Raw genomic sequence first — 20,825 nt, 5'->3', positions numbered from 1 at the left:
TCAGAATCCTCCTACTCCACCGTCTTGGCCAATGAGAACTAGCATCACAATCCTTAATAATTTTTTTTGCGTTGTTTCTTTTCAATACATTCAGTGTGTGTTATTAATTATATTTTATGACAAATTTTAAGAGTTCAAAGGGATCTGTAAAGCACTGATTTAGTTACAATAGTAATTTGATTCCTAATTTCAACTCTATTGTGAAGAGAATTTCCTATCACCAGTTCACATAAAGGCAAGTACACAACAATTTATCACAATATTGTTTACAGTGGGAAGGGAGTAGGTATAATCTGCAAGAGTGGATAAGTCAAATGTGGAAGCGTTCAAGGAAGAATTGTAAAGGCGTTAGAAACAATAGACTAGATGTACCCATAGCAGCTTAAATGCATCTTCTAGATACAAGTGAGTGAAGAAAAATCAAGACAAAGATCAGACGAAATCTAAAATCATACCTTTTAGGTAAATTTAAAATGGATGCTTACTTAACAATACACATCTAATAAAAACACTTTCAAACTAATTCATATAAACATGTTAGAATGGTTGTTTCTCAGAATAGGAAAATAAAGGGAGTACAAAAAAGGATGGTAGGTAGGTAGAAAGATAGACAGACAGACAGATAAAAAGAAATAATGGAGATAGCTATACACTGAGCAATAATGATGATGTATCGTGAGAGAATGGATAATCTCTACCTCTGTACTCAACTAAGGTCCATCAAAAAAAGGAAAGAAGAAAGAAAAGGAACTGAATTTTCTGAACACTGTTTTTTTACTTTTTTTTCCTCTTTATTTTTCTGCTCTTGATAGCTGGGACTCACTTCCACACTAGTTTGATAATTTCAACTGAGTGACAGGTTTTCTGAGTCTCATCAAACTATGTTGCAGTAATTCTCAGCAATTAAAATTGAAAGCATTAAGCAGAATATTTGCCGTGACCAGTGCAGACGTAAGGTCAGATTTTTAACATCTTCACATCCCTAAGACCAAATGAAAAATAATTCACAGGCTTTAAAATTTTGATTTGTACCACTGCCTAATGACCTAGGCCAGAGGCTGACAAATTATAGCATGCATGCCAACTCCAGCAAACAAGTTATTTTTATACAGCCCATGAGATAAGAAAATTGTTTATATTTTTAAGTAGTTTTATAAGTATTTACAAAATATCCTAGATTTTGCCTGTTGGCTGACAAAGACTAAAAGATTTACCATCAAGCTCTTTAAGAAAAAGTTTGCTAACCTTTGATCTAGACTGGAAAGACCAAAATGAAGTTTCTTGTATTTATTTCTTCACATGACTGTGTCTCAGGTTATAAGAAATAGTTTTAGAAACAGGTTTTTTTTGGCCAGTGAAAGATTCTGTCACTGTCTGGCAACCCCCGAAGTCTCCTTGAATTCGGGCATGCTGGTGAACAGGAAGGAAGTGATGCTAAAAAACTTCCAAGGCCTGGGATGCTTGCTCTTACAACCCAGCCTCCATACTGTAAGGAAGCCCAGACCACATGAAGAGGCCATGGGTAGGTGTTTTGCTGGACAGTCCCTGCTGAGGTTCCTGTGGACATCCAGCATTAACTATCAGACATCTGAGTGAGGAAGCTTTTGAGATGCCTGTAGTCCTACCCACCACCTGCCTACCACCTGCATGAAAGACCCTAAGCAAGAACTCTTAGAAATAATACACTGATTGTAGTTGTTCAAGCCACTAAACTGGGGGTAATTTTCTCACAGCAGTAGATAATCAGAGCAACCATCTATATTCTCTTTTATGAAAGATGCAAAGAATATTCTTAACATTATTCAATGCATCATGAAATCAGTCCTGTACAGAGAGATCACTATTCCGAATGAGTTCTTTAACCTATCTCATGACACGATACCTTGGCAGAATTAGACAGAACTGAAAGTAAGCTTCATGAGCAGAAGAGAACATGCAAAAATCAGGAACCTCTATAAGCCATGACAAATCACATCCCTTAAATCTGGTAATAAAGTAACTATCACAATCATACAAGTACATTCTTAGTAAGCCAGAAATGGAGTCAATGGTATAATTCAAAACTCCTTTCTCTTATTCAATGATTTATGCGTAGGTCTGTATAATTTCTTAATAATGACATACATACAGTTTCTTCCAAGAAATGAGCATATTTCCTTACTAAATCTTGGAGTTTGCTCTGACATAAGCCTTTCTAAAAGATAAGGCTTAAGATACAAACTTGTAATTTGGGGTTGTAATGAAAGTAAAGCAGTTTTAATGTCATTTTTATGAACTGTGCTAAAATGTGTCAGTTAAAAGGGAGAATATATAGAATAAAGTATTTCATAACATTACAAAACATATTTTTGGTGTTATGTTGGGGATGATAAAGTTTCCTATGCTTGTGATGACACTGAAGTAAACTCCAGGAAAAGACTTTTGAGTTTTGTTTTTTTTTTGGACAAGGACAAATCCATGACATTTTACAAAGCCTTTGGTCTTAACCTTGGAAATCTGGCTGCTTAGGATAAAGGCAGAGAAAATGAGCAGGAAAGCTCTAAAGGTGGGCTGCTATTATTAAATGCAAATATATTCATTAAGGAATTGGCCAAACAGGAAGGTATATTCCATCTTCAATAAATTTTTTAAATACTCAAATATTCCACAGGTGTGTGTTTATGAGTTAATTAACCTTTGAAGGAAGTAGTGGTTATCAGTGGAAATGGACTTGGGTGATAAGACGCTATCCAGACCTAAGTTTTCACCTTTTATTTTATATACATGTTATATAAAAAATTTAAATCCATTGGAGCTGCCTTATTTTCACTTTCATAGCCTTGACTTTCATGCTAAGTCACTGAAAGCTCCAAGCAAATGCAAAGAATACAGTCAGCCCTCCACACCTAGCGATGTAGAGCCAACTGTCCTAAATGCCCTGTTATGGAAGGACTTGAGCATCTGTGGATTTTGTACACAAGGGCTCCTAGAACCAATCCCCTGTGGATACCAAGGGACAAATGGACTTACTGAAATTGCTTGAAAAAATCAGTAGGAAGAAACCTCCTGTCTTGATATTTTTGAGATGAAAGTTCTCCTTAGATTGAATCACATAAATATTACTTCATTTTTTTCAACTTCATGTAGACAAGAATTTGGAAGATAGAGTTACTTCACAGACTTATCTTCAAAAAATATTCGTAAATGGTAAAATACGTGTTCCTATATGCTTGATGTGACCTTAATGAGAAAGCTTTATATAAACCAAACATGAAAACAGTCTCACAATTTTATAGCAGTTTCCAATATATGCATCCACAATTTTCTATTTATCCAAATGGACATTATTACCCCTATTTTAAGGTGCAGCTGAAAGTAAAATCTAGCTCTTATTCTACAGTTATTAACATAAACTTATAGCTATATTCTTTTTCTTTCTTTCTCTATGAAATTAATGCCTCTTTCTGGAAGAAACACCCTATCTCTCATCTACTAAGTTAATTTATAAGGTAGGAATACAAAATGTCCTGTAAAAGAGAGAACATTCAAATGCCACATCACCTATAATGGTAATAATAATATTGCTTCTCTCAAGTAGGCGACAGATAACCTTTTTTTTTTTTTTTAATCTACAAGAATTCTTTGACTTTCATTCTACTAATGATGTAGAATTGACAAGTGAAAAAGTTAAATGAAGATTTTATGACATATGCAAGACTCACATTAGTAAAAGAATTCTTAGAGACCAAAATGGCAGATAAACCAAAGACCAATTTGAAGAAGAAATAAAATTAATAGCTTTTCATTCCTTATCTACATAATTCATTAAGAAATATTTGAACAAATTATTGTTTTATAACATGACTTAGAATCATACTCAAATTCTCTTTGGCAGTGGCAATGCTTCCTTAAAGGCTCCAAAGTATTGAAAACATACTATTTCTCTCTCCTCTCTTTTTGGGAACCCAATTACCTTGACACTTTTCCTGGACGTAATATGTTTCTCAATTTTTCTTCAAGGTCACATCTGTATCTCCTCACCAAGACTCACTATCAGCTGTAGAAGACACTCAGTGAGCTCAAGTAGTTAACAGTACAGCAAGCAAAAGATATGGAGTCTCAGTGCCAGTTCTGTCAATAATCAATTATGCTTACCACATTTTCTTCCCCTGTCAAATGAGGTATTTGGTTAGATTTACTCTATGGTTCCTCCAATCTCAAATACTATGATTTAGACAAATTAGAGATTGTTCAGAAGCTGCCCTTCAGGATGACTAACGTTCCTGATGGATAAACAGACTGAAATTGAAATGGACATAATCAGGAGAAAATAGAAGAGAAGCTATTATAAATATCCAGGTCAAGATAACCTGGAGAGAGGAGCAAAGAAAATTTGATGGATGTTAAAGAGGCAGAATAATTGCAACATACCAACCGGTTGAGTGTGAGTCAAGGGAGACAAAAGAAAAGGAAACAAACAGAACTTTGAGAGGTTAAGTGTGGGTGAAAAGAGAGGAGTTTAAGAGAAAAGCTGAAGAGTTAAAGATTTTCTTGTAATAATTCAGCATATCTTGGTTCAAAACATATTGCTTGAAATGCCTAGCGAGTAGATGGCAGCTCAGAAGTCAGGGAAAGAAAAACAGAGTTTGGATCAGCTTCATGGATATGACAGGTTAAGTCATGACACTGAATATGACAGCCAGTGGGGAGAATGCAGGGTTGAATGTCAAGAAGTGTTGACAGCAAAGGAGTTATTATCGGAGTTATTTAGATTCAGGAATTAAATAATCACTGGTGACTATTAAGGGAAAGCAAAACAAAAATTGAACTACCAATAGATTTTTATTGCCCTGTGTTCTAACTTTTAGAAAATTGTTACATATTCATCACGGCCAAACGTAACATCATTTACTATAGATGTTTTACAGGTGTTTGAAATATATCCACACGTATCATCTCCTACTCCTGTGTCTCGGTTAATTTCCGCTCGTATTTGCTTAGTACATGCTTTATGTTTGGGGTCCTATTAATATATACAAAAAGATTGTTGACAGCCTTGTCTCCATTGCTGATTGTACACAATATTACAGAGCATGACCCTCTGCTTTCACACTTATTGCCTTACATGGAAACTTGCCTATTAGTAGTTTTATTAATCCAACAACTTTAAATAATTTGCTTGATGTGGTTTTTGTGTTCTTACACTTGAACTTTTCTTAGCCACTTCATTTTAGATCCCAACATTAGGTTTCTCAGCATTGGAGTTACTGACGTTTTGGACGGCATGACATTTTGTTTGGGGGACTATGCTGTGTATGGTAAGGTATTCGGCAGCATCTGTGGTCTCTATCCAGTAGATGCCAGGAGCACCCCCACCTTCAGTTATGACAATCAAAGGTGTCTTCAGACATTGGCAAATGTCCCCTGGGGGGTCAGAATCAACCCCTAACTCCTCATCCTTTGAAAACAACTGCTTTGGATGTATCACTTCTTTTGTTGGGATATATCATCTAATTGGGATTTGCCACTTTTAGGGAAACTCAGTCACTTTTTTCTTTTAATGAATAAACTTATACGGTGCTTGATGTTTTGATTCTATTCTGACCTCTAATTTTATATTTTTATTGCTTCTGTTTCCTTTCTTTTCTATCTTTTGTTAAATAGAAAATACATTTTCTCTGGGTGTGTATGTGTGTGTGTCATATTCCTCTTTCTGAGACGTTAAAAGGTTTATAATTGGTTCTCCATCTTCCAGTGGTTGTGAAGGTAACTTTGCATCATGTGTTGACATCTTTTATTTTTTAAAAAAATCAGCTGAACTACTGCTTACCAGCTCTCAAACATGAAAAAAAATAATACGCTCATACCTCCTTCCACCTTTGACAGAGGTGTAATTTTGCTAGCTTTTTAAAAAGCTTATTTGGTTGCTCATTTTATTAGAGTTAGGGAGAGTCAAGATTCTGTGGTGTCCTTATCTCATAAATCCTCATCATCACCTTGTACCTTTACTTTCCCCTACAGTTTGAAAACATATATTTTATATATATCCTAGTATATATCTACCCATCATCTACATACATAGATATATAGAGTATAAAGTATATACATACACACACTTTGTATTTACATACTATATATATTTATACACACATACATATATTTCCTTTCGTCAACAGAGCATTCCATCAAATAATTATTTATATTTCAACCCAAATGATAGAGTTTTGCCCACAGTTGTCACTTTAGTTAATCCCTGAATATCAGCACATATATTACACTAGTGAAGCCATGATGCACTTAATGAATAAGTAAGGAAAAAGATAGATGGACATGTCACAGCTAAGATATTTTAGACATGTTCTAATAGAAAAATGTATTGGAGGATGATGGGAGTGCAGACTGGAACCAGAGGATATTACTTCCTGTGAAGAACCTGCTCTATTTCTCAATCTGAATTTGCTCATTATATTGAGAAAGATGAAGAGTGGAGAAAGGCTGGGGTGACAGTGCGTCAGCACACATACGGCTCTATGAGTTATCGCAACATCCAAATACTTGTCTCAGGATACACACAGATTTGTTTCCCTGACTCCTCCTGAAGGCTCCAGCCCCTCCTCTGGGACCCCCACTGTCTCACGACAATGGAACAATTAAAGAACTGATGCCTGTCGGTTCAGGGAACCTCAAGGACGCTGGTCTATTGCTAAAGCTTTCTGTTCTGTTTGGTGGTGCCTGTGCTAATTATAAAATATAAAAGTATCCCTTGAAGAAGACATGGCTCAGAGTCCCATTTCCTATTAGACAATCAATCTCTCCCTCTCACTGGACGTGAGCACGCTTCAGATCTACTTCCCATTAGGCAAAGAATAAACCCCCTTCCCCTCCAGACACACACACACACACACACACACACACACACACACACACACACAAAATACAGAAACATCAAGAATCTTTTACAAGGTAAGTTATTATCTGCAACACTCAGCATCAGTAAATAGTGAAATATTTGATGCTTTTGCTTGAAAAATAAATGTAATCTCAAAGACACATCATCTTTGGATCTGGCATTGTCTTATAGCAGGCATTAAAATTTGTCCAAAGGTACAGATGGTTCAAAACAAGCATGTGACAGAAACTCATGGGATAAGCTAACACAGAGAACTCACAGAACTAGATCAGAGGATATGAATATCTTATTAGTGAAAAAAAGAAAAAGAAAAAAGAAATTACAGGAGAAATTTCCCAATGCTTCCACTATTGCTTTCTTATTTAAGGAGCAAATGCCTTCAAGACACTGCTGACAGATTAAGAACTTGGGTTCTGGAGTCACTTAGGGAAGTTGATGATTTGCAAAGTCCTAGCAAGAGATAAGCACTGAATTTAGGAGGGGGAAATGTATACCATAATATGCATAAGTTAATGTAAATGGTAGGATGTAATCAAATCATTACTTTTGTTTATCCTGAAAACAGTGTAATTCCAGAAAGCCGCATTGTGATCATCTTTTCTGCAACGTGCCTTTTGCCTTTTGCATTTTCTGATACTTTATGTTAAAAACAACACATATTGGGGAGGGGGAGGGACAGACTGGGATTTTAAAATCTGTAGATACTGACAGGCATATGCAGAATAGATAAACAAGATTACACTGTATAGCACAGGGAAGTGTGTACAAGATCTTGTGGTAGCTCTCAGCGAAAAAAATGTGACAATGAATATACGTATGTTCATGTGTAACTGAAACATTGTGCTCTACACTACAATTAGACACAAGATTGTAAAATGACTATAACTCAATAAAAAAATTAAAAAAAAAACACATATCCTATCTGATCTATTAACCCGAGTTTTACAATTTTAAATCCATAAGCATTATGCCTTTAGTCATTTTTAAATTTCACGCAGTAGACATTTTTCAAGTCGTGTCAAGTATTTTAAGTATTTTTGCATCACTAATGACGGAAGAAAAAAATATTATTTCAAACTTAAAAACAGATAAACAAAAGAAAATATAAAGAACAAACCAGCTTCACTCCTAGTTAGGAATGAAATCCAAACTTCTGCTACTTAGTGTTAAAAATTAGAGTCCTTTAGAAAGTATGGCAAACCTGTTTATTAGTTTCAGGTACTAAAAATATCATGGAGCCTCTCACATCATTTGAGCTATTTACTCAGCTAATCGACAGAAAACAATCACGTTTAATCCTAAACCCTCAAACAAAAAACGGCAACAAGTGAATTTTTGTAAATGGAAATGGACAAGTCCATTCTTAGTGAATTTCTTGATTGCTCTAAACTGAGGGCAGGTTTTGATAAAGAGAAAGATCTGCAAAAGAGCACATATGAAAACTAAGGTGAAAAGGGGGTAACGTGTGGGGAGAAAATACAGGACAACTACGACTTTTACATAAACCATGTCTTTTGCATTATTTAGATATTGCAATATCCCTTAAACAGGAAATATGGGGCTGTGAAGCAGCAAGGTACCACACAAGAAATTTTTACAGAGAAGCATGTACCTCTTTGGAGCCAAATAAATCAATTCGCCTCCACTGAAAAAACACAACTCAGGTTTTCTTAGATGACTCTTTTCCTGGCTAGCTACAAAAGCTGCAACACCTTTAAATTTTAAGATTAAGTCATTGTTCTTGTGGCAGGTTTCCTTACCCTGAAGTTTCTAGGAGAGGAGGGAAAAGTAGGGTGGCATTAATTTCTCTAACACATGGCACTGCTCTCTTAATCATTCATACTTTGGGGGGGGGGGGAATGAATACCTAGCATAAACCTATGGACTCCTCCCCCAGCTTTAGGTCGACAGAGCCTGTACCATAGCGCTTGATTCATATGATTCAAAATCTAATACTGTTTCAGCTAAGGCAATTAAGAAGGTAGTTTTTGAGTGACGTTAGTCTTTGTTGAGATTTTTACGTCCCCATAAGAGCACTGAGTCAGATAATTGCCAAAGCACAAATGCAGCAGTAGCAACTATAGAGAAAGTAAATGCCATAGAAAGACATTTTTTTAAAAAAAATTACCTCACCTGTCAGTTTACCATAAGAGACATATGGCAACACTGAAACTAAAGGTCACAGTCTGCTTTAGATGCAGAGACTTAACAATTAGAAAAAGTCGTCAGCAGCTTAGTTTGTATTCATTACAGTCATTCCATTCAGGAAATCTCTAAAAGGCAAGTGGAACTTTTGAGCCCATGAAAGATGAATTTTTGCAACCTTGGCTCTAGAGTGGCTCGAGGCCGGAGAAATAAAGCAATCGTAAGTTACTAACAGTTTGTCCACCCCTATCTGTGAGGGAAGTGGAAATGACTGCCGGGAGCTTTGTTTTACTGCATTATGTGCCAGGATGTATGTGTGTTTGCCCTTGAAAAATCACCAAGTCACTTCCCAGATTAGCTCTCCTAACCTCAAGGGTGACGTTTTTGTTCATCTTAGATGAGGTGGCAATGTGTGTTAAAGGATGCATTTACCAGCCTTCTTCACACTCCTCCTCATTTCTCTCGAAACAATAATCCTTTCAGCATCTAACCTGACTAATTACTTCTGTATCCTTGACATTCAATCTCTCCAATCCTCCATTTTTCAATCTGTAAACGGGGGATGAAAATACAACTTTACATACATGTTAAAATCGAAAGAGATAAACAAATGAAAATGTACGTTTTACCATACAGATATGTCATTTTTAAAAGGCCAAAACTGAGTGTGTAAGATCAAGAAAAAATAAGGGAAATGTATTGAGTGTGTAACAGGAACTGAAAAACTTACTCATCCTTACTCTATATTTCGGGGTATTCCCTGTGTAAGTTTTGAAATCTTGACTTCACCCAGCAATAGTGGGTGAAAAAAAGAACACCCTTTGATAATACATGAGACACCTTAGTGAGAAATAATGCTATATTTAAGAAACTGCAGAGGCATAAAAGTAAATTTTAAAGTATATGACTTCGGTGATTTTACAGGTCCTCCAACCCAAACTAGTCTCCAGATCTCACCTTCACTATCTCTCTCATTTCCTTTCGGTCTAATTAATCAAAATCCTTCCAAGATGTTCATTTCTGGCCAGTATGTCTTCCTGAATATGAATAAGAAATAAAATACCATTTGATGTTTGAAATTACGGGGGTAATCTCAATGACGAAAATAGATGACGGGCAAAAGGAAGGGAATGCCTGATTAAATCTATTCATGAAGATGTCAAAGGCTTATAAAGCCAATTATCTGGGAAAGAGAAAGCTGCAGGACTACCAGATCTCTGGTGGAGTGTGTTTCTCGAAATCATCACCACCATGGACAACAAAGGGTCATCACAGAAAGGTAGGTGCAGCAACTCACTGAGTTGTTGGCTTTATCAACACTCCTGCGGGGGTATTACTTTGAAATTTTAGCTAATGTTCTCTTCGCAGGAGGTTTCATGATTACACAGTTTACAAAATCGATCTAATCATAATCAGAAAGCAACTGTATAGAGGGCACAGGAGAAGAGGACCTTCCAGAGACATTTGGTTAAGTCTAGAGATGTTTTTGGTTGTCTTAATTCAGGGAAGGATGCTGTTGGTCTCTAGTGGCATAGAGGTCAGAGATGCTGCTAAATATACTACAATGCATAGGACAGCCCCCAGAACAAGGAATGATCCAGCTCAAAATGCCAATAATGCCAAAGTTGAGAAACTCGGGACTGAAATAAGACCAGAAGTGTCTCCGAGTCTAATTGATCAAAACTCTAGAAGGCAGAAACTAACATTTTCTAGTTCCCAGGCCTCTTATGTGGTTTGGCCAAGATGAATCAGCCTGATAAAACTTTTAACTCTGCAGCCATAATATAGACAATGACAGCAAAGTTGTCTCCTACAGTACTTTGTCGATTGGGTTTAAGCCAAATAACATTTTAAAAGGAAAAACAGGCTAGTAATAACTAATTGCCTTCACTTTCTTGGTTGACATTTGCAAGAAAAAGAAATTAGTAACAACCATAAAATTTATTTTATGAAACAACAAAAACATTTATTTTATCTCATTTTGGACTGTGAAAATCCTTCAGATAATGAAGGTACAGATAAATGTAGTCAGAGTTAAAGAATATCTATCCAGTTATGAATTTCCTAGAACTAATGTTCCAATTTCTCTATCTGCAAAGCACTCTTTATTTATACTTGGAGATAAGACACCTAATCAGCTGTTACATGACTACAGCGTACCTAAAATAAACTCTTTGGAAACAACATGTTTTTGAAAAATTAAGTCTGTTACATGAATCATCTCACAGCATTAATATTTTTTACTTTGCAGCTAAAAGTTGATTAGTTACACTCTATACTACATCATTTTTTAAGATATTTTTAGATATTTAGGGTTAGGTATTTTTTTTAACCACGAATCTTAGCACTTCCCCAGTTTTATCTTGGACACTTCCAATTACATGTACTGAAGATTCCACGGGAAATGAGCTTTCTGATAAACACATTTTCATATTAAATATTCCTCTGGAGCAGTCTCAAGTTAAAAACTGATTTTAATACATTGTTTCTTTCCTTTTGAAAGTATAAATAATTATTTTTGTGGTTCCTATCTGTCCATCTGCTAAGATACCAAATTGGTGGCTAGTTCATCTCTGATAACTGTCAAAGATTTTAAAAATGAACAAGAAGATAAAATCAGCTTTCTAGGGTCACTGTTAATCATGTAATCAAAGGCAAAACATTGTTCTTTACAAGTAATGGCAATGATCTCTGCAAACTATGAGTCTTCACAGATAGTGACATGGTCCCTATTACACATATGCAGACAGAGCCCAGACACATGTGTGATGTGACATGAGGAAGTGAAAAGATAACAGTACTGGTGTCAAGCCACTTTCACCTGCTAATAATGGGACTTAGGGGAAATCACATACCCTAACCCTTATTTCATTAATATAATTTGATCATAATAATGAAGGTCAAGGCTATCTCACAGGGTTATTGTCAAACACAATTTTTTAAAAATTTTAAAGCTTTGGGCAAAGTATCAGGGAAATGCACAGGGTTATTAAGGTGAGTTAGCATATCTAGGCTACAGCATCCTTTGTATCTTAGACTTCTCTTTGTACTCAATATTAGCAATCAATCTGTCATGTGTTTATTCTTATCAGGCATGAAGGTAAACCAGAAAGATCAACTGTTCTCTTCTGGCTGTTTCAGCGTCTAAAATGCAAATGGTAGTCAACACAGAGTTTAAAAATGACAGCTCCTAGAGAGCCGGGCTGCTGAAAATCTGCAGAAACTCCCAACACATTAAACTATCTGAAGAGAATGACCTAAACACTTTGGCTGAGAATTAATTTAAGCTCCAAATGTTTGCAAAGCCCAGAAGCACTTCTGGGAGCAATACAAAAATGCAGGGAGCAACCTACTTCTCAAACTGTATATCTGTGCAAATATAATTATGTATCTAAATTTACACAGTGGAAGGTGTTGATTCTTCCACGCCCCAGCTATTACAGCACCAAATCATGCTGAGGGCAATGGGAAGAGATAAGGCTTCCCTGGACAGGAAGGCTTTTGATAACCTCAGCTGAACAGATCATCTCAGAGTGGCTCTGTTTTTATTTAAGCAGGGTCGCTCTTGTTCCTGCTGCTGCTGGTGTCAAATCTGCTCTTGTGCAACAGCGTGGCCTCCCTGCCCATCTGTCCCAGCGGGGCTGTCAACTGCCAGGTGTCCCTTCGAGACCTGTTTGACCGCGCAGTCATCCTGTCCCACTACATCCATAACCTCTCCTCGGAAATGTTCAATGAGTTTGTAAGTACCACACTTCTGGCTTCTTTCCAGAAGGAACCTTCATGTGAGTGGCTGGGCTACACCACACTCTAAACAAGAAAGCTACATCAGCCAAATTTCAAATAATACACCTTATGGGTAGGAGAATGCATCAGCTCATAAGATACAGAAGAAAGGGTCAGTTTTGTGAAATCTCAAAGATTCTTCAAGAGTGTACTAATTTTTTTTAATTTCCTTTAATTGAGTTTTTAATTGGAAACAATTACTCTTTTTCATGAAGGTACTTTGAAAGTTGTATGTTAACTCTTTTTAGGTCAAAGAGCCGGCAGTAGAGCAGACAGCTCATAAAATATGTGGCTCAGTGTTTGTATTAAATGTATATTCATGTAGTTCTTTTTACTCACTAGTTTTTCTTTCATTCTCCATTTTTTGACTGGCCTTTTTTTTTCCAAATCCTCCAAGTAATCTCTTTAAATTTTCACATATTTTGCTGAAGTTCAGTTTTTCTCTATTAATGTGTCAGCTAGATTTGTCTATTCTTACTCTCAGTCTATTGCTTAGTATTTCTTAGATTTTTATGCCATGTTTTTCTGACTTACCGTTTGGGTCACAAAACTGTATTCTACATCTAAGATGAACATTAAGCTAGAGGTGTGTGGACTCAGTCAAAGAAAGGTTATAATCTTATAATTTCTGTTAAGGGAGCATATTTTTCTGGCACACAGTAAGCAAGAGATTAAATGGCTAAATATAGGTACATATGCACTATACTTAGTTCAAATACTGAAAAAAATGATACTGAATAAAATATTTAACATTTCATATTTTGTGTACTTTTAGTGTTTGCTAGCCAAATAATAACTTGCGGGTGGGGGAAATTAAAAAAGGGAATAGCAAAGAAGGGATAGAAAAGTCAGATGAAAAAAATTTTTTTATACAGATGATGGAAAGAAAAAGTAGGAAAAAGAATGACTTTTTGTGCGGCTCTCATTTTAAAAATTACACACCTATCAAATGTGTTCATATTCTGGTAGTGGGTTCATTTTATTCAATACCCAAATGACTAACTAACTGCACTTGTTGACCACTTTCAGGACAAACGGTATGCCCAGGGCAGAGGGTTCATGACTAAAGCCATCAACAGTTGCCACACCTCTTCTCTCTCCACCCCTGAAGACAAAGAGCAAGCCCAACAGATCCACGTGAGTCTGAGTTTTTCACCCAAATGAAATAGTACACAGGTGTTACCAGGCTGCAGATTATTAGAGGCAGTGCTATCAGGTAACCATAACTGCACTGTATCAGGTAATGCTAACTGCACATGCAGATAAATGTGGAGGAAGAATGAGCAAAGAGAAATTGCACTATGTAGTTGACGAAGTATGAGCAAAATCAAGTGCTGACTAAAGATGTGTAGCAGCCAAAGAAGTAACAGATCTACAAATTGTCCATGCATTATTTTAATCCATGCAGTAGACTGAGGATTGCATATATTATACTGTGTGAAAGCATGAACCACACTGGACTTCCATGTATAAAACATTAGATTTTCAAAATTCATGGATATGTGAGAAATACAAACCCAGGTTCACTTATTCCTTGTTACCAGTGACTCCTCCACGAGCAGCATTTAACACAACAGACCCCTGCACCATTCGAGCCATCTCCTCTAATTTTCAAGGTTCTCCTGATTCTATTTCTATTTCTCTGACACCTACTTCTTTCTTCATTCTTCACTGACTCCTCTGTCACCTCTTATTCTTAACTATAAGTCTCCCCCCAAATCAGGTCCTATAAAATATTGTTTCGCTTCTCACAGCTACAGCCATGGCCTCTCCTATGATGACAACAAAGTCTGCACACCAAGCTCTGATCATTCATCCTAGCTCATTTTATTTTTTATTATCATCATCTCTCCCTTCTGATTCTCTGCCCCAACCACAGCCTTAACATGACTTAAATATTTTCACATATATCTCTCCCTTAAATACAATCTGTTCTCTAAGACTTTGCTAATGACACCAGCACTCTGTCTGTTAAGCTCATAAATAATTATGATGATGATGACAATAAAACGAAGGAAGAAGGTGAAGATGGAGAAAACTTTTTTAATAAATTTAACATTTATTGAGAGCTACTACACTGCCATACAACGTATGTGATGTGCATTACTATATTTAATCCTCACTAAAAATCCTATCACTTAGGTACTGGTATTACCCATACTGAAGTAAGGAAACCAAGGCTCAGAGAAGTTATAGAATTTGCACCAGTCACATGGGTAGCAAGAAGTCAGTATAGGCTTTATCCAGTTCAGAACTCTCTTAATCGTTATGCTACCATGCCCCTAGCAAACCGCCACTCACTATGCAATCTGCATTCCCTTCCAGCTCCTTATTTTCATATCCTAGTCATGTTTCCACTACAATGTCTATGCAATTTCTTTCCATTCTTCATTTCCTTTACCACTAGACTAGTTCATGGACACCAGGAAAGCAAGCATGTTAAATCACAGATGATCAGCCCCTTGGCGTTTCATGCCTGATCCTGGTAGTAAGGGGCAAAACCCTCCACTGTGAATTCCATGAATGCTGCTACTGTGCAATTGTTTTCATCTACCTATGTCAACAACATAGACTGCTCTGGTAGCAGCATGGGGACTGGTATCGGCATAGATTGAGGGAAGCCCATTTACAAATGCCATGTCTTCTTTGTTATCTCTCTGTCCTAATCTCATAAAATAAAGCTACCAATCAAAAATGAATACATTAATGAATGATTTGATTCACTGATATGAATCAATCTTTGAGTGACAATGATGTGGGCCCTTTGCCCCTGACACTGGTGGACTCTGTCTTTCCCGAGTCAGGGTCCATCGGCACATACAGTTCCAACAAAGTGCTCAGGTTCCCCTCCGTGGACAAGCAAAGCAGTCACATAGAAAAGAATCCACTGAGGGACTGGATGGTAGAATTAAAGATGGAAAGACAAAATTCTTCATGTTATAAATTAGAACTCATTAAAAGAATTAGTTATTTAAATAAGCCAGACTTTTCTTTTTTAATTTTAGCAAACTGTAAGCTCATAGCTTACATTTTATATTTTGACAGCCTTTACCACCTTCAAAAATTTTTGCAAACACACAGGAATAACAAAGATATTTTAGGTCAGCCTCTCTGAGCAAAAATCACACGTAACTGAATCCACTGCATCGGGCTTATTTATTGCGATTGTTTCCCATGGCTGCGCAGCACGAAGACCTTCTGAACCTGGTACTCAGAGTGCTGCGCTCCTGGAATGACCCCCTGTACCATCTAGTCACAGAAGTGCGGGGTATGCAAGAGGCCCCAGACGCTATCCTCTCAAGAGCCATAGAGATTGAAGAACAGAACAAACGACTTCTAGAAGGCATGGAGAAGATAGTCGGCCAGGTGAGCAGCCTCCTGACGCCGCCTTGCTTTCCTCACAGGTGATCTCTGTGATGAGGAATGAGTTCGGAAATATCTCACTTTGCAGAAACAAGATGCAGGCATTCTACATTCTTGGCTGCTATTAAATAAAGCAAGAGCCAAGTAATTCACAATGATAGATCCTTTTGTAAGTGAGTCTTAGGATTCTACCGAGATTTTTGACAGGTGCAGCCTTCCCTACACTGCACACAAATCCACCAAAAGCCTGCCTCTTCCTGGGGACAAGTGTTTGAAATACGTTCAAGGGAAAGAAAACCACAGAATAGAATTTGCAAGATAAATGTCTCCTTCAGAGCATCTCAAGACATCTGCTATTGAGACTCTTCCCTCATCTTCTTTCTCTGTCCGCCCCAAACCCAAGGATGAGAATGGAAGGGAGAAAAGAGAGAATCAAAATCAGATTGGACGGTGTTTCTTCCTCCCAAGCCTCTCCTCTCTGCTGGATATCTGTCAGGGAAGGAAGGAGACTGAAAGATGAGGCTATGGCATGAATGCTGTCCCACAAGCACTAGATTTCAGTGGGTCACAAAAGATGGGGATGCTTCTTTTCTGTTTTTTTTTTTTTATAATTTACAGAGTTTTCCCCATCCTAAATTTTGGGGGTTTTGGGGGGATCCCAAAATCAAAACTTTTATCATTGCATTTAGTCTCCCCAAGTAATTTCTCATACTTAGACTGAGTTAATATTTGCAATATCTCCATTTAGATGGGATAATTTCAACAGGAGTGAGGTAGCATCTAAGCAGCTTCCTGAAGATCTCAGAAATAACGTATCATCTCAAGAAAAATATGATTATATGCATAATAGGAGCACTTTTATATTTCTCTTATTGTGCACAAGGTACATGTTATTGTGTGTCACTTTTGTAATTTTCAGGGGAGAAGAATATATCCAACACAAATACAAAGCACATTTTAACCTTGGGATGTACGAAATCAACACCTAGATTTTCAAGTTGTTTTTTTTTTTTTCATTCCTGTGGGACTATTTTTTGAGGTCACTCATCTGTTCCATAATACTGCATTTTGTTATTTTTCACTGGTTACTTATTTATTCTTCATATCCTTGCCTTTTGCACAGTAAATTTTGTCTTAGGGCTCGAGCACAAAAAATTAAAAAATAAATATAAAGCAAGACAACATACACATATACACACACATACTTCAAATTCCAATAAGGAATCTCAGGTTTAAAATATATCTGTCCTCTGCAGGAGATAGTTAGTTTAGCAAATCAGGGTCTACAGTTATCCCACATTTGTACATAGAAGCCCCTCCAACTTGCAGACATCCAGAGCTCCCAAGCTGGTGACTTGGTCTCGTGGTTCTCCAGGGATTCCCAGCACACTAATCAAGGCTCATCAGTATGAAGACGTATGGTGTTCTTCCCTCATGCTGCTTAGGGTTCTTTTGTTATCACAGTCTTGTTCCCCACCCTACCACCGATCCCTCACCCCCTTTTTACAGGTATTTTTTCCAGTACCTCCCAGCCCAGAGACATCAAAAGAAAGCACATATTCTTCATGGAAATTAGGGGGTTATATGTCCTGGCTAGATTGTGAACATCTCCTGACTATTTCAGCAGAACTTCTTAGTCACAGTCATCATTAGATTATATGCCCCTTAAACCACCTAGTACAATCCTCATCATTTCTAAGGCCTTTAATACATATGCTATACAGAGAACGGTATCCATTCAAAGAGGGGACAGATAAAAGTAATGATGGTGACCTTTCAGAAGAAATACGGTTAAACATGTATATCAGAGACAAGATTCAGGGCATGCAGTAGTTCCTCGAGTGACAGAATTGTGTTCCTTTATCACACTCATATCTATATTCAAACAGCAACTTTCTGGTTCCCCATCTTTTTACTCCTGTCCAAGCAGACTGCATCTGTGATCACATACATTTAAGAAAACTTACATTTGAGTTCTGCTTCTAATTTTTAGATCACTGGTAGATTTCTGATACAGTGACTCAAAAAAAAAAAATCCTCATCTAGAGAGTTTTGCATTCATGGTGTCTTCCCCAAATCTTAATGTGACAATCAGAAGGAACAAAGATAAGCAAATACTAATAAAAGTAATAATAAGTCATTATCTTTTGGGTGATATAGGTTCATCCTGGAGTCAAGGAAAATGAGATCTACTCTGTGTGGTCTGGACTTCCATCCCTGCAGATGGCTGATGAGGACACTCGCCTTTTTGCTTTTTATAACCTGCTCCACTGCCTACGCAGGGATTCACATAAGATCGACAATTATCTCAAGCTCCTCAAGTGCCGAATCATCTACGACAGCAACTGCTAAGCCCACATCCATTCCGTCCATTTCTGAGACAGTTCCTAATGACCCATCCCATAGCAACCTTCTCTTAGTTTTATAGCTTCCTAATGCATGCTTAGCTGTAATGGGTCTCATCTCAAAAAATAAAAATGGACTCTGTAGAGACGTCAAAATCTAAAAAGACAATTTATCAAAGTTTCTGCTCTTCATTTCATAGACAATCACAAGAAAATCCATCCCTACCATTGAGAAGTTCCTATTAAAATCTGTCACAAACAGCAGAGGCTAGCATTACAAATAAGACTATTAACAGCTTATTTTGGAATCACCGCAAATTATGATGGGTCAAGTCATTAGATTCAAAGAATTAGGTAATTCTTAATCATGCTAGTCACGCTCCCAAGAAGATTGAATTCTCAGGATTCTTTATGAAAGCCGGCCACATACTGTCAGCCAGCTTTCACAGCGTTAGGACAGAAAAATGTAAGTGCTAGGAAACTGCCATGTACGCCAGTAGCATGAGCTTTACTGAACTGTCTAAAAATTGTTAGGATACTGTCGTAGTCTTTCCGAGCTGCTCTACCAAAGTACCAGAGACTGACAAACAACAGACACTGATTTCCACAGCGTGGTCAGGGGAGGCCCTCTTCCGGTCTCACACTTCTCACTGAGGTGTCACATGGTGGAAGGGGGCTAGGGAGCTCTGTGCACCTCATATATAAAGGCACTGATCTCATTCATAAGGCTCCACCTCATAACTTAATCACCTTGCAAAGGCCCCACCTATGGATACCATCACCTCTTGGGGGTTAGGATTTCAACATGAAATTTCAAGGGGGACCCAAAGACCACAGCAAACACAAACGTGAAATGGGTTTATCCTCCCTGTCTTCAGCCACGCTCTGCTGGATTCCCGTCAACTCAGTGCCATCTTGTACATATTTCATACGTTCTAGTCCCTCCGGGTTTCACAAGCCCAGTCCAGTCAAGTTTCAATTCCATCTCATATTCGACCTACTTACGTGTTCCTCTCCTCTATTGAGGCTCAAGGGACCTCCCAGGGAGAGCAGATGCAGTCAATTTCTGCAAGGCTTCTTCTCCCTCCCTAATCGAGATCCTCATTCCTCTGGCTGTGCTGGAATGGGACAGAGGATAAGGAGAGACGGAAACACCCTGACGTCACAGACTTACGTAGAGCTACTGCAGCCTTCTCACAGCCAACAGTGACCCATCTGGAATTCCCTGGGAGTGACAAGCGTCTTTGTTGTGGGGCACCTTGTGATCTTCCAGGACGTTCAACAGTCGGGAATAACTTACTGCATAGTTTTTTGTTTGTTTTCTTTTTACCAGGGGAAACATTCTGGCACCTCCCAGTCTCTGCTGCTGGGCCCTCACTCTGCAAATACCCTACTGGAGAGAATTACCTGGCTTAAGGTCAGCTGTCTACTAGCTCTCTCACAGGAAAGTCATACACCATAACCACTCCAAAAAACTGAATGGCAATAATACTGGCGTGCATCTGACCCCATCCTGGGATCGCAGGACAATTCTCTTGTCTTTCTGGTCACAGAGACACAGAAAGTTGGATTCATAAAAAGACATTCATCTGAGGAGTGAGGTGCCATTCTTTGCTTCTTTTGGACCAATGAGTAACTATCTTTGTCAATTATTAGATTGTTGGCCTTAGAAACATTCCTTACAAGGACCCTGAATTGCAAAAGCCTCCTCATCTACTTAGTCCCTGTTTATTGAGATGGAGAGAGGTGACTGGATTAGGGTAGCTCAGCTTGTTCAGCTGCCTCTGCACAATCTAGAATGAGGCCCAATCTCTGCTAGCTCTCCTGGGAAGGCAGTGGTATTGCCAGGCTGTCTCTGCAGCATCTTTAAGGCTTTGGCAGGAATTCCTAGGCAACAGGCAATGGGAAATAGCCCATCCAACATCCTGATGCAGACAAAATAAAAAGGTAGACAGGAAGGAGGATGAAGAGAAAGGAAAGAGGAGGGAGATGGAAGGAAGGAAAAAGAAGTACAAGCCTTGGCTTGTGAAGGATAAGATGCTATTAGAATACTGTATTTGGTGAAGACCCAAATACATTTGCTTTCATTTTTATCCCCTAAGAGCAAATATCATCTCTTATTCTCCTTTTACTTCCATTTCCTCTTGTCTCTTCCTTTTCTACAATTTTCCCTTGTATTAGGACTATTCTTTACTGTTACTAATTGACTTGCCATAGCTCTAGAAATGAACAAAACTGGACACCTCCTAGGATCAGAATCCAAGGCAAGAAAATTGTCTTTGTCACACAAAGAAAGCTTT

General features: G+C 37.8%; 2 protein-coding genes across 4 annotated transcripts in view; one reads left to right on the top strand and one right to left on the bottom strand.

The window, feature by feature from the left end:
- Nucleotides 1–20,825, bottom strand: part of LOC105084198 (uncharacterized) — a 987,172-nt gene that overhangs the window by 504,868 nt on the left and 461,479 nt on the right. The window lies entirely within an intron of this gene.
- On the top strand, nt 10,286–18,628 carry PRL (prolactin). The gene is made up of 5 exons (XM_074347917.1): nt 10,286–10,313; nt 12,589–12,773; nt 13,847–13,954; nt 16,004–16,183; nt 18,341–18,628. Exons 1-5 carry the CDS (start codon nt 10,286–10,288, stop codon nt 18,530–18,532), a joined length of 693 nt encoding a protein of 230 aa, XP_074204018.1. The 3' UTR covers nt 18,533–18,628.

The sequence above is a fragment of the Camelus bactrianus genome, chromosome 20 (genome assembly GCF_048773025.1).
Source record: "Camelus bactrianus isolate YW-2024 breed Bactrian camel chromosome 20, ASM4877302v1, whole genome shotgun sequence".
Lineage (NCBI taxonomy): Eukaryota > Metazoa > Chordata > Mammalia > Artiodactyla > Camelidae > Camelus > Camelus bactrianus.
This window is presented reverse-complemented; position numbering and strand designations above follow the sequence as displayed.

Excerpts from the sequence above, each read along its gene's own strand:
- PRL (XM_074347917.1), top strand. The coding sequence starts at position 10,286 with ATGGACAACAAAGGGTCATCACAGAAAG. Across the intron at positions 10,314-12,588 it reads CAAAGGGTCATCACAGAAAG|CAGGGTCGCTCTTGTTCCTG; the intron begins GTAGGTGCAGCA and ends TTTTTATTTAAG. Across the intron at positions 12,774-13,846 it reads CGGAAATGTTCAATGAGTTT|GACAAACGGTATGCCCAGGG; the intron begins GTAAGTACCACA and ends GACCACTTTCAG.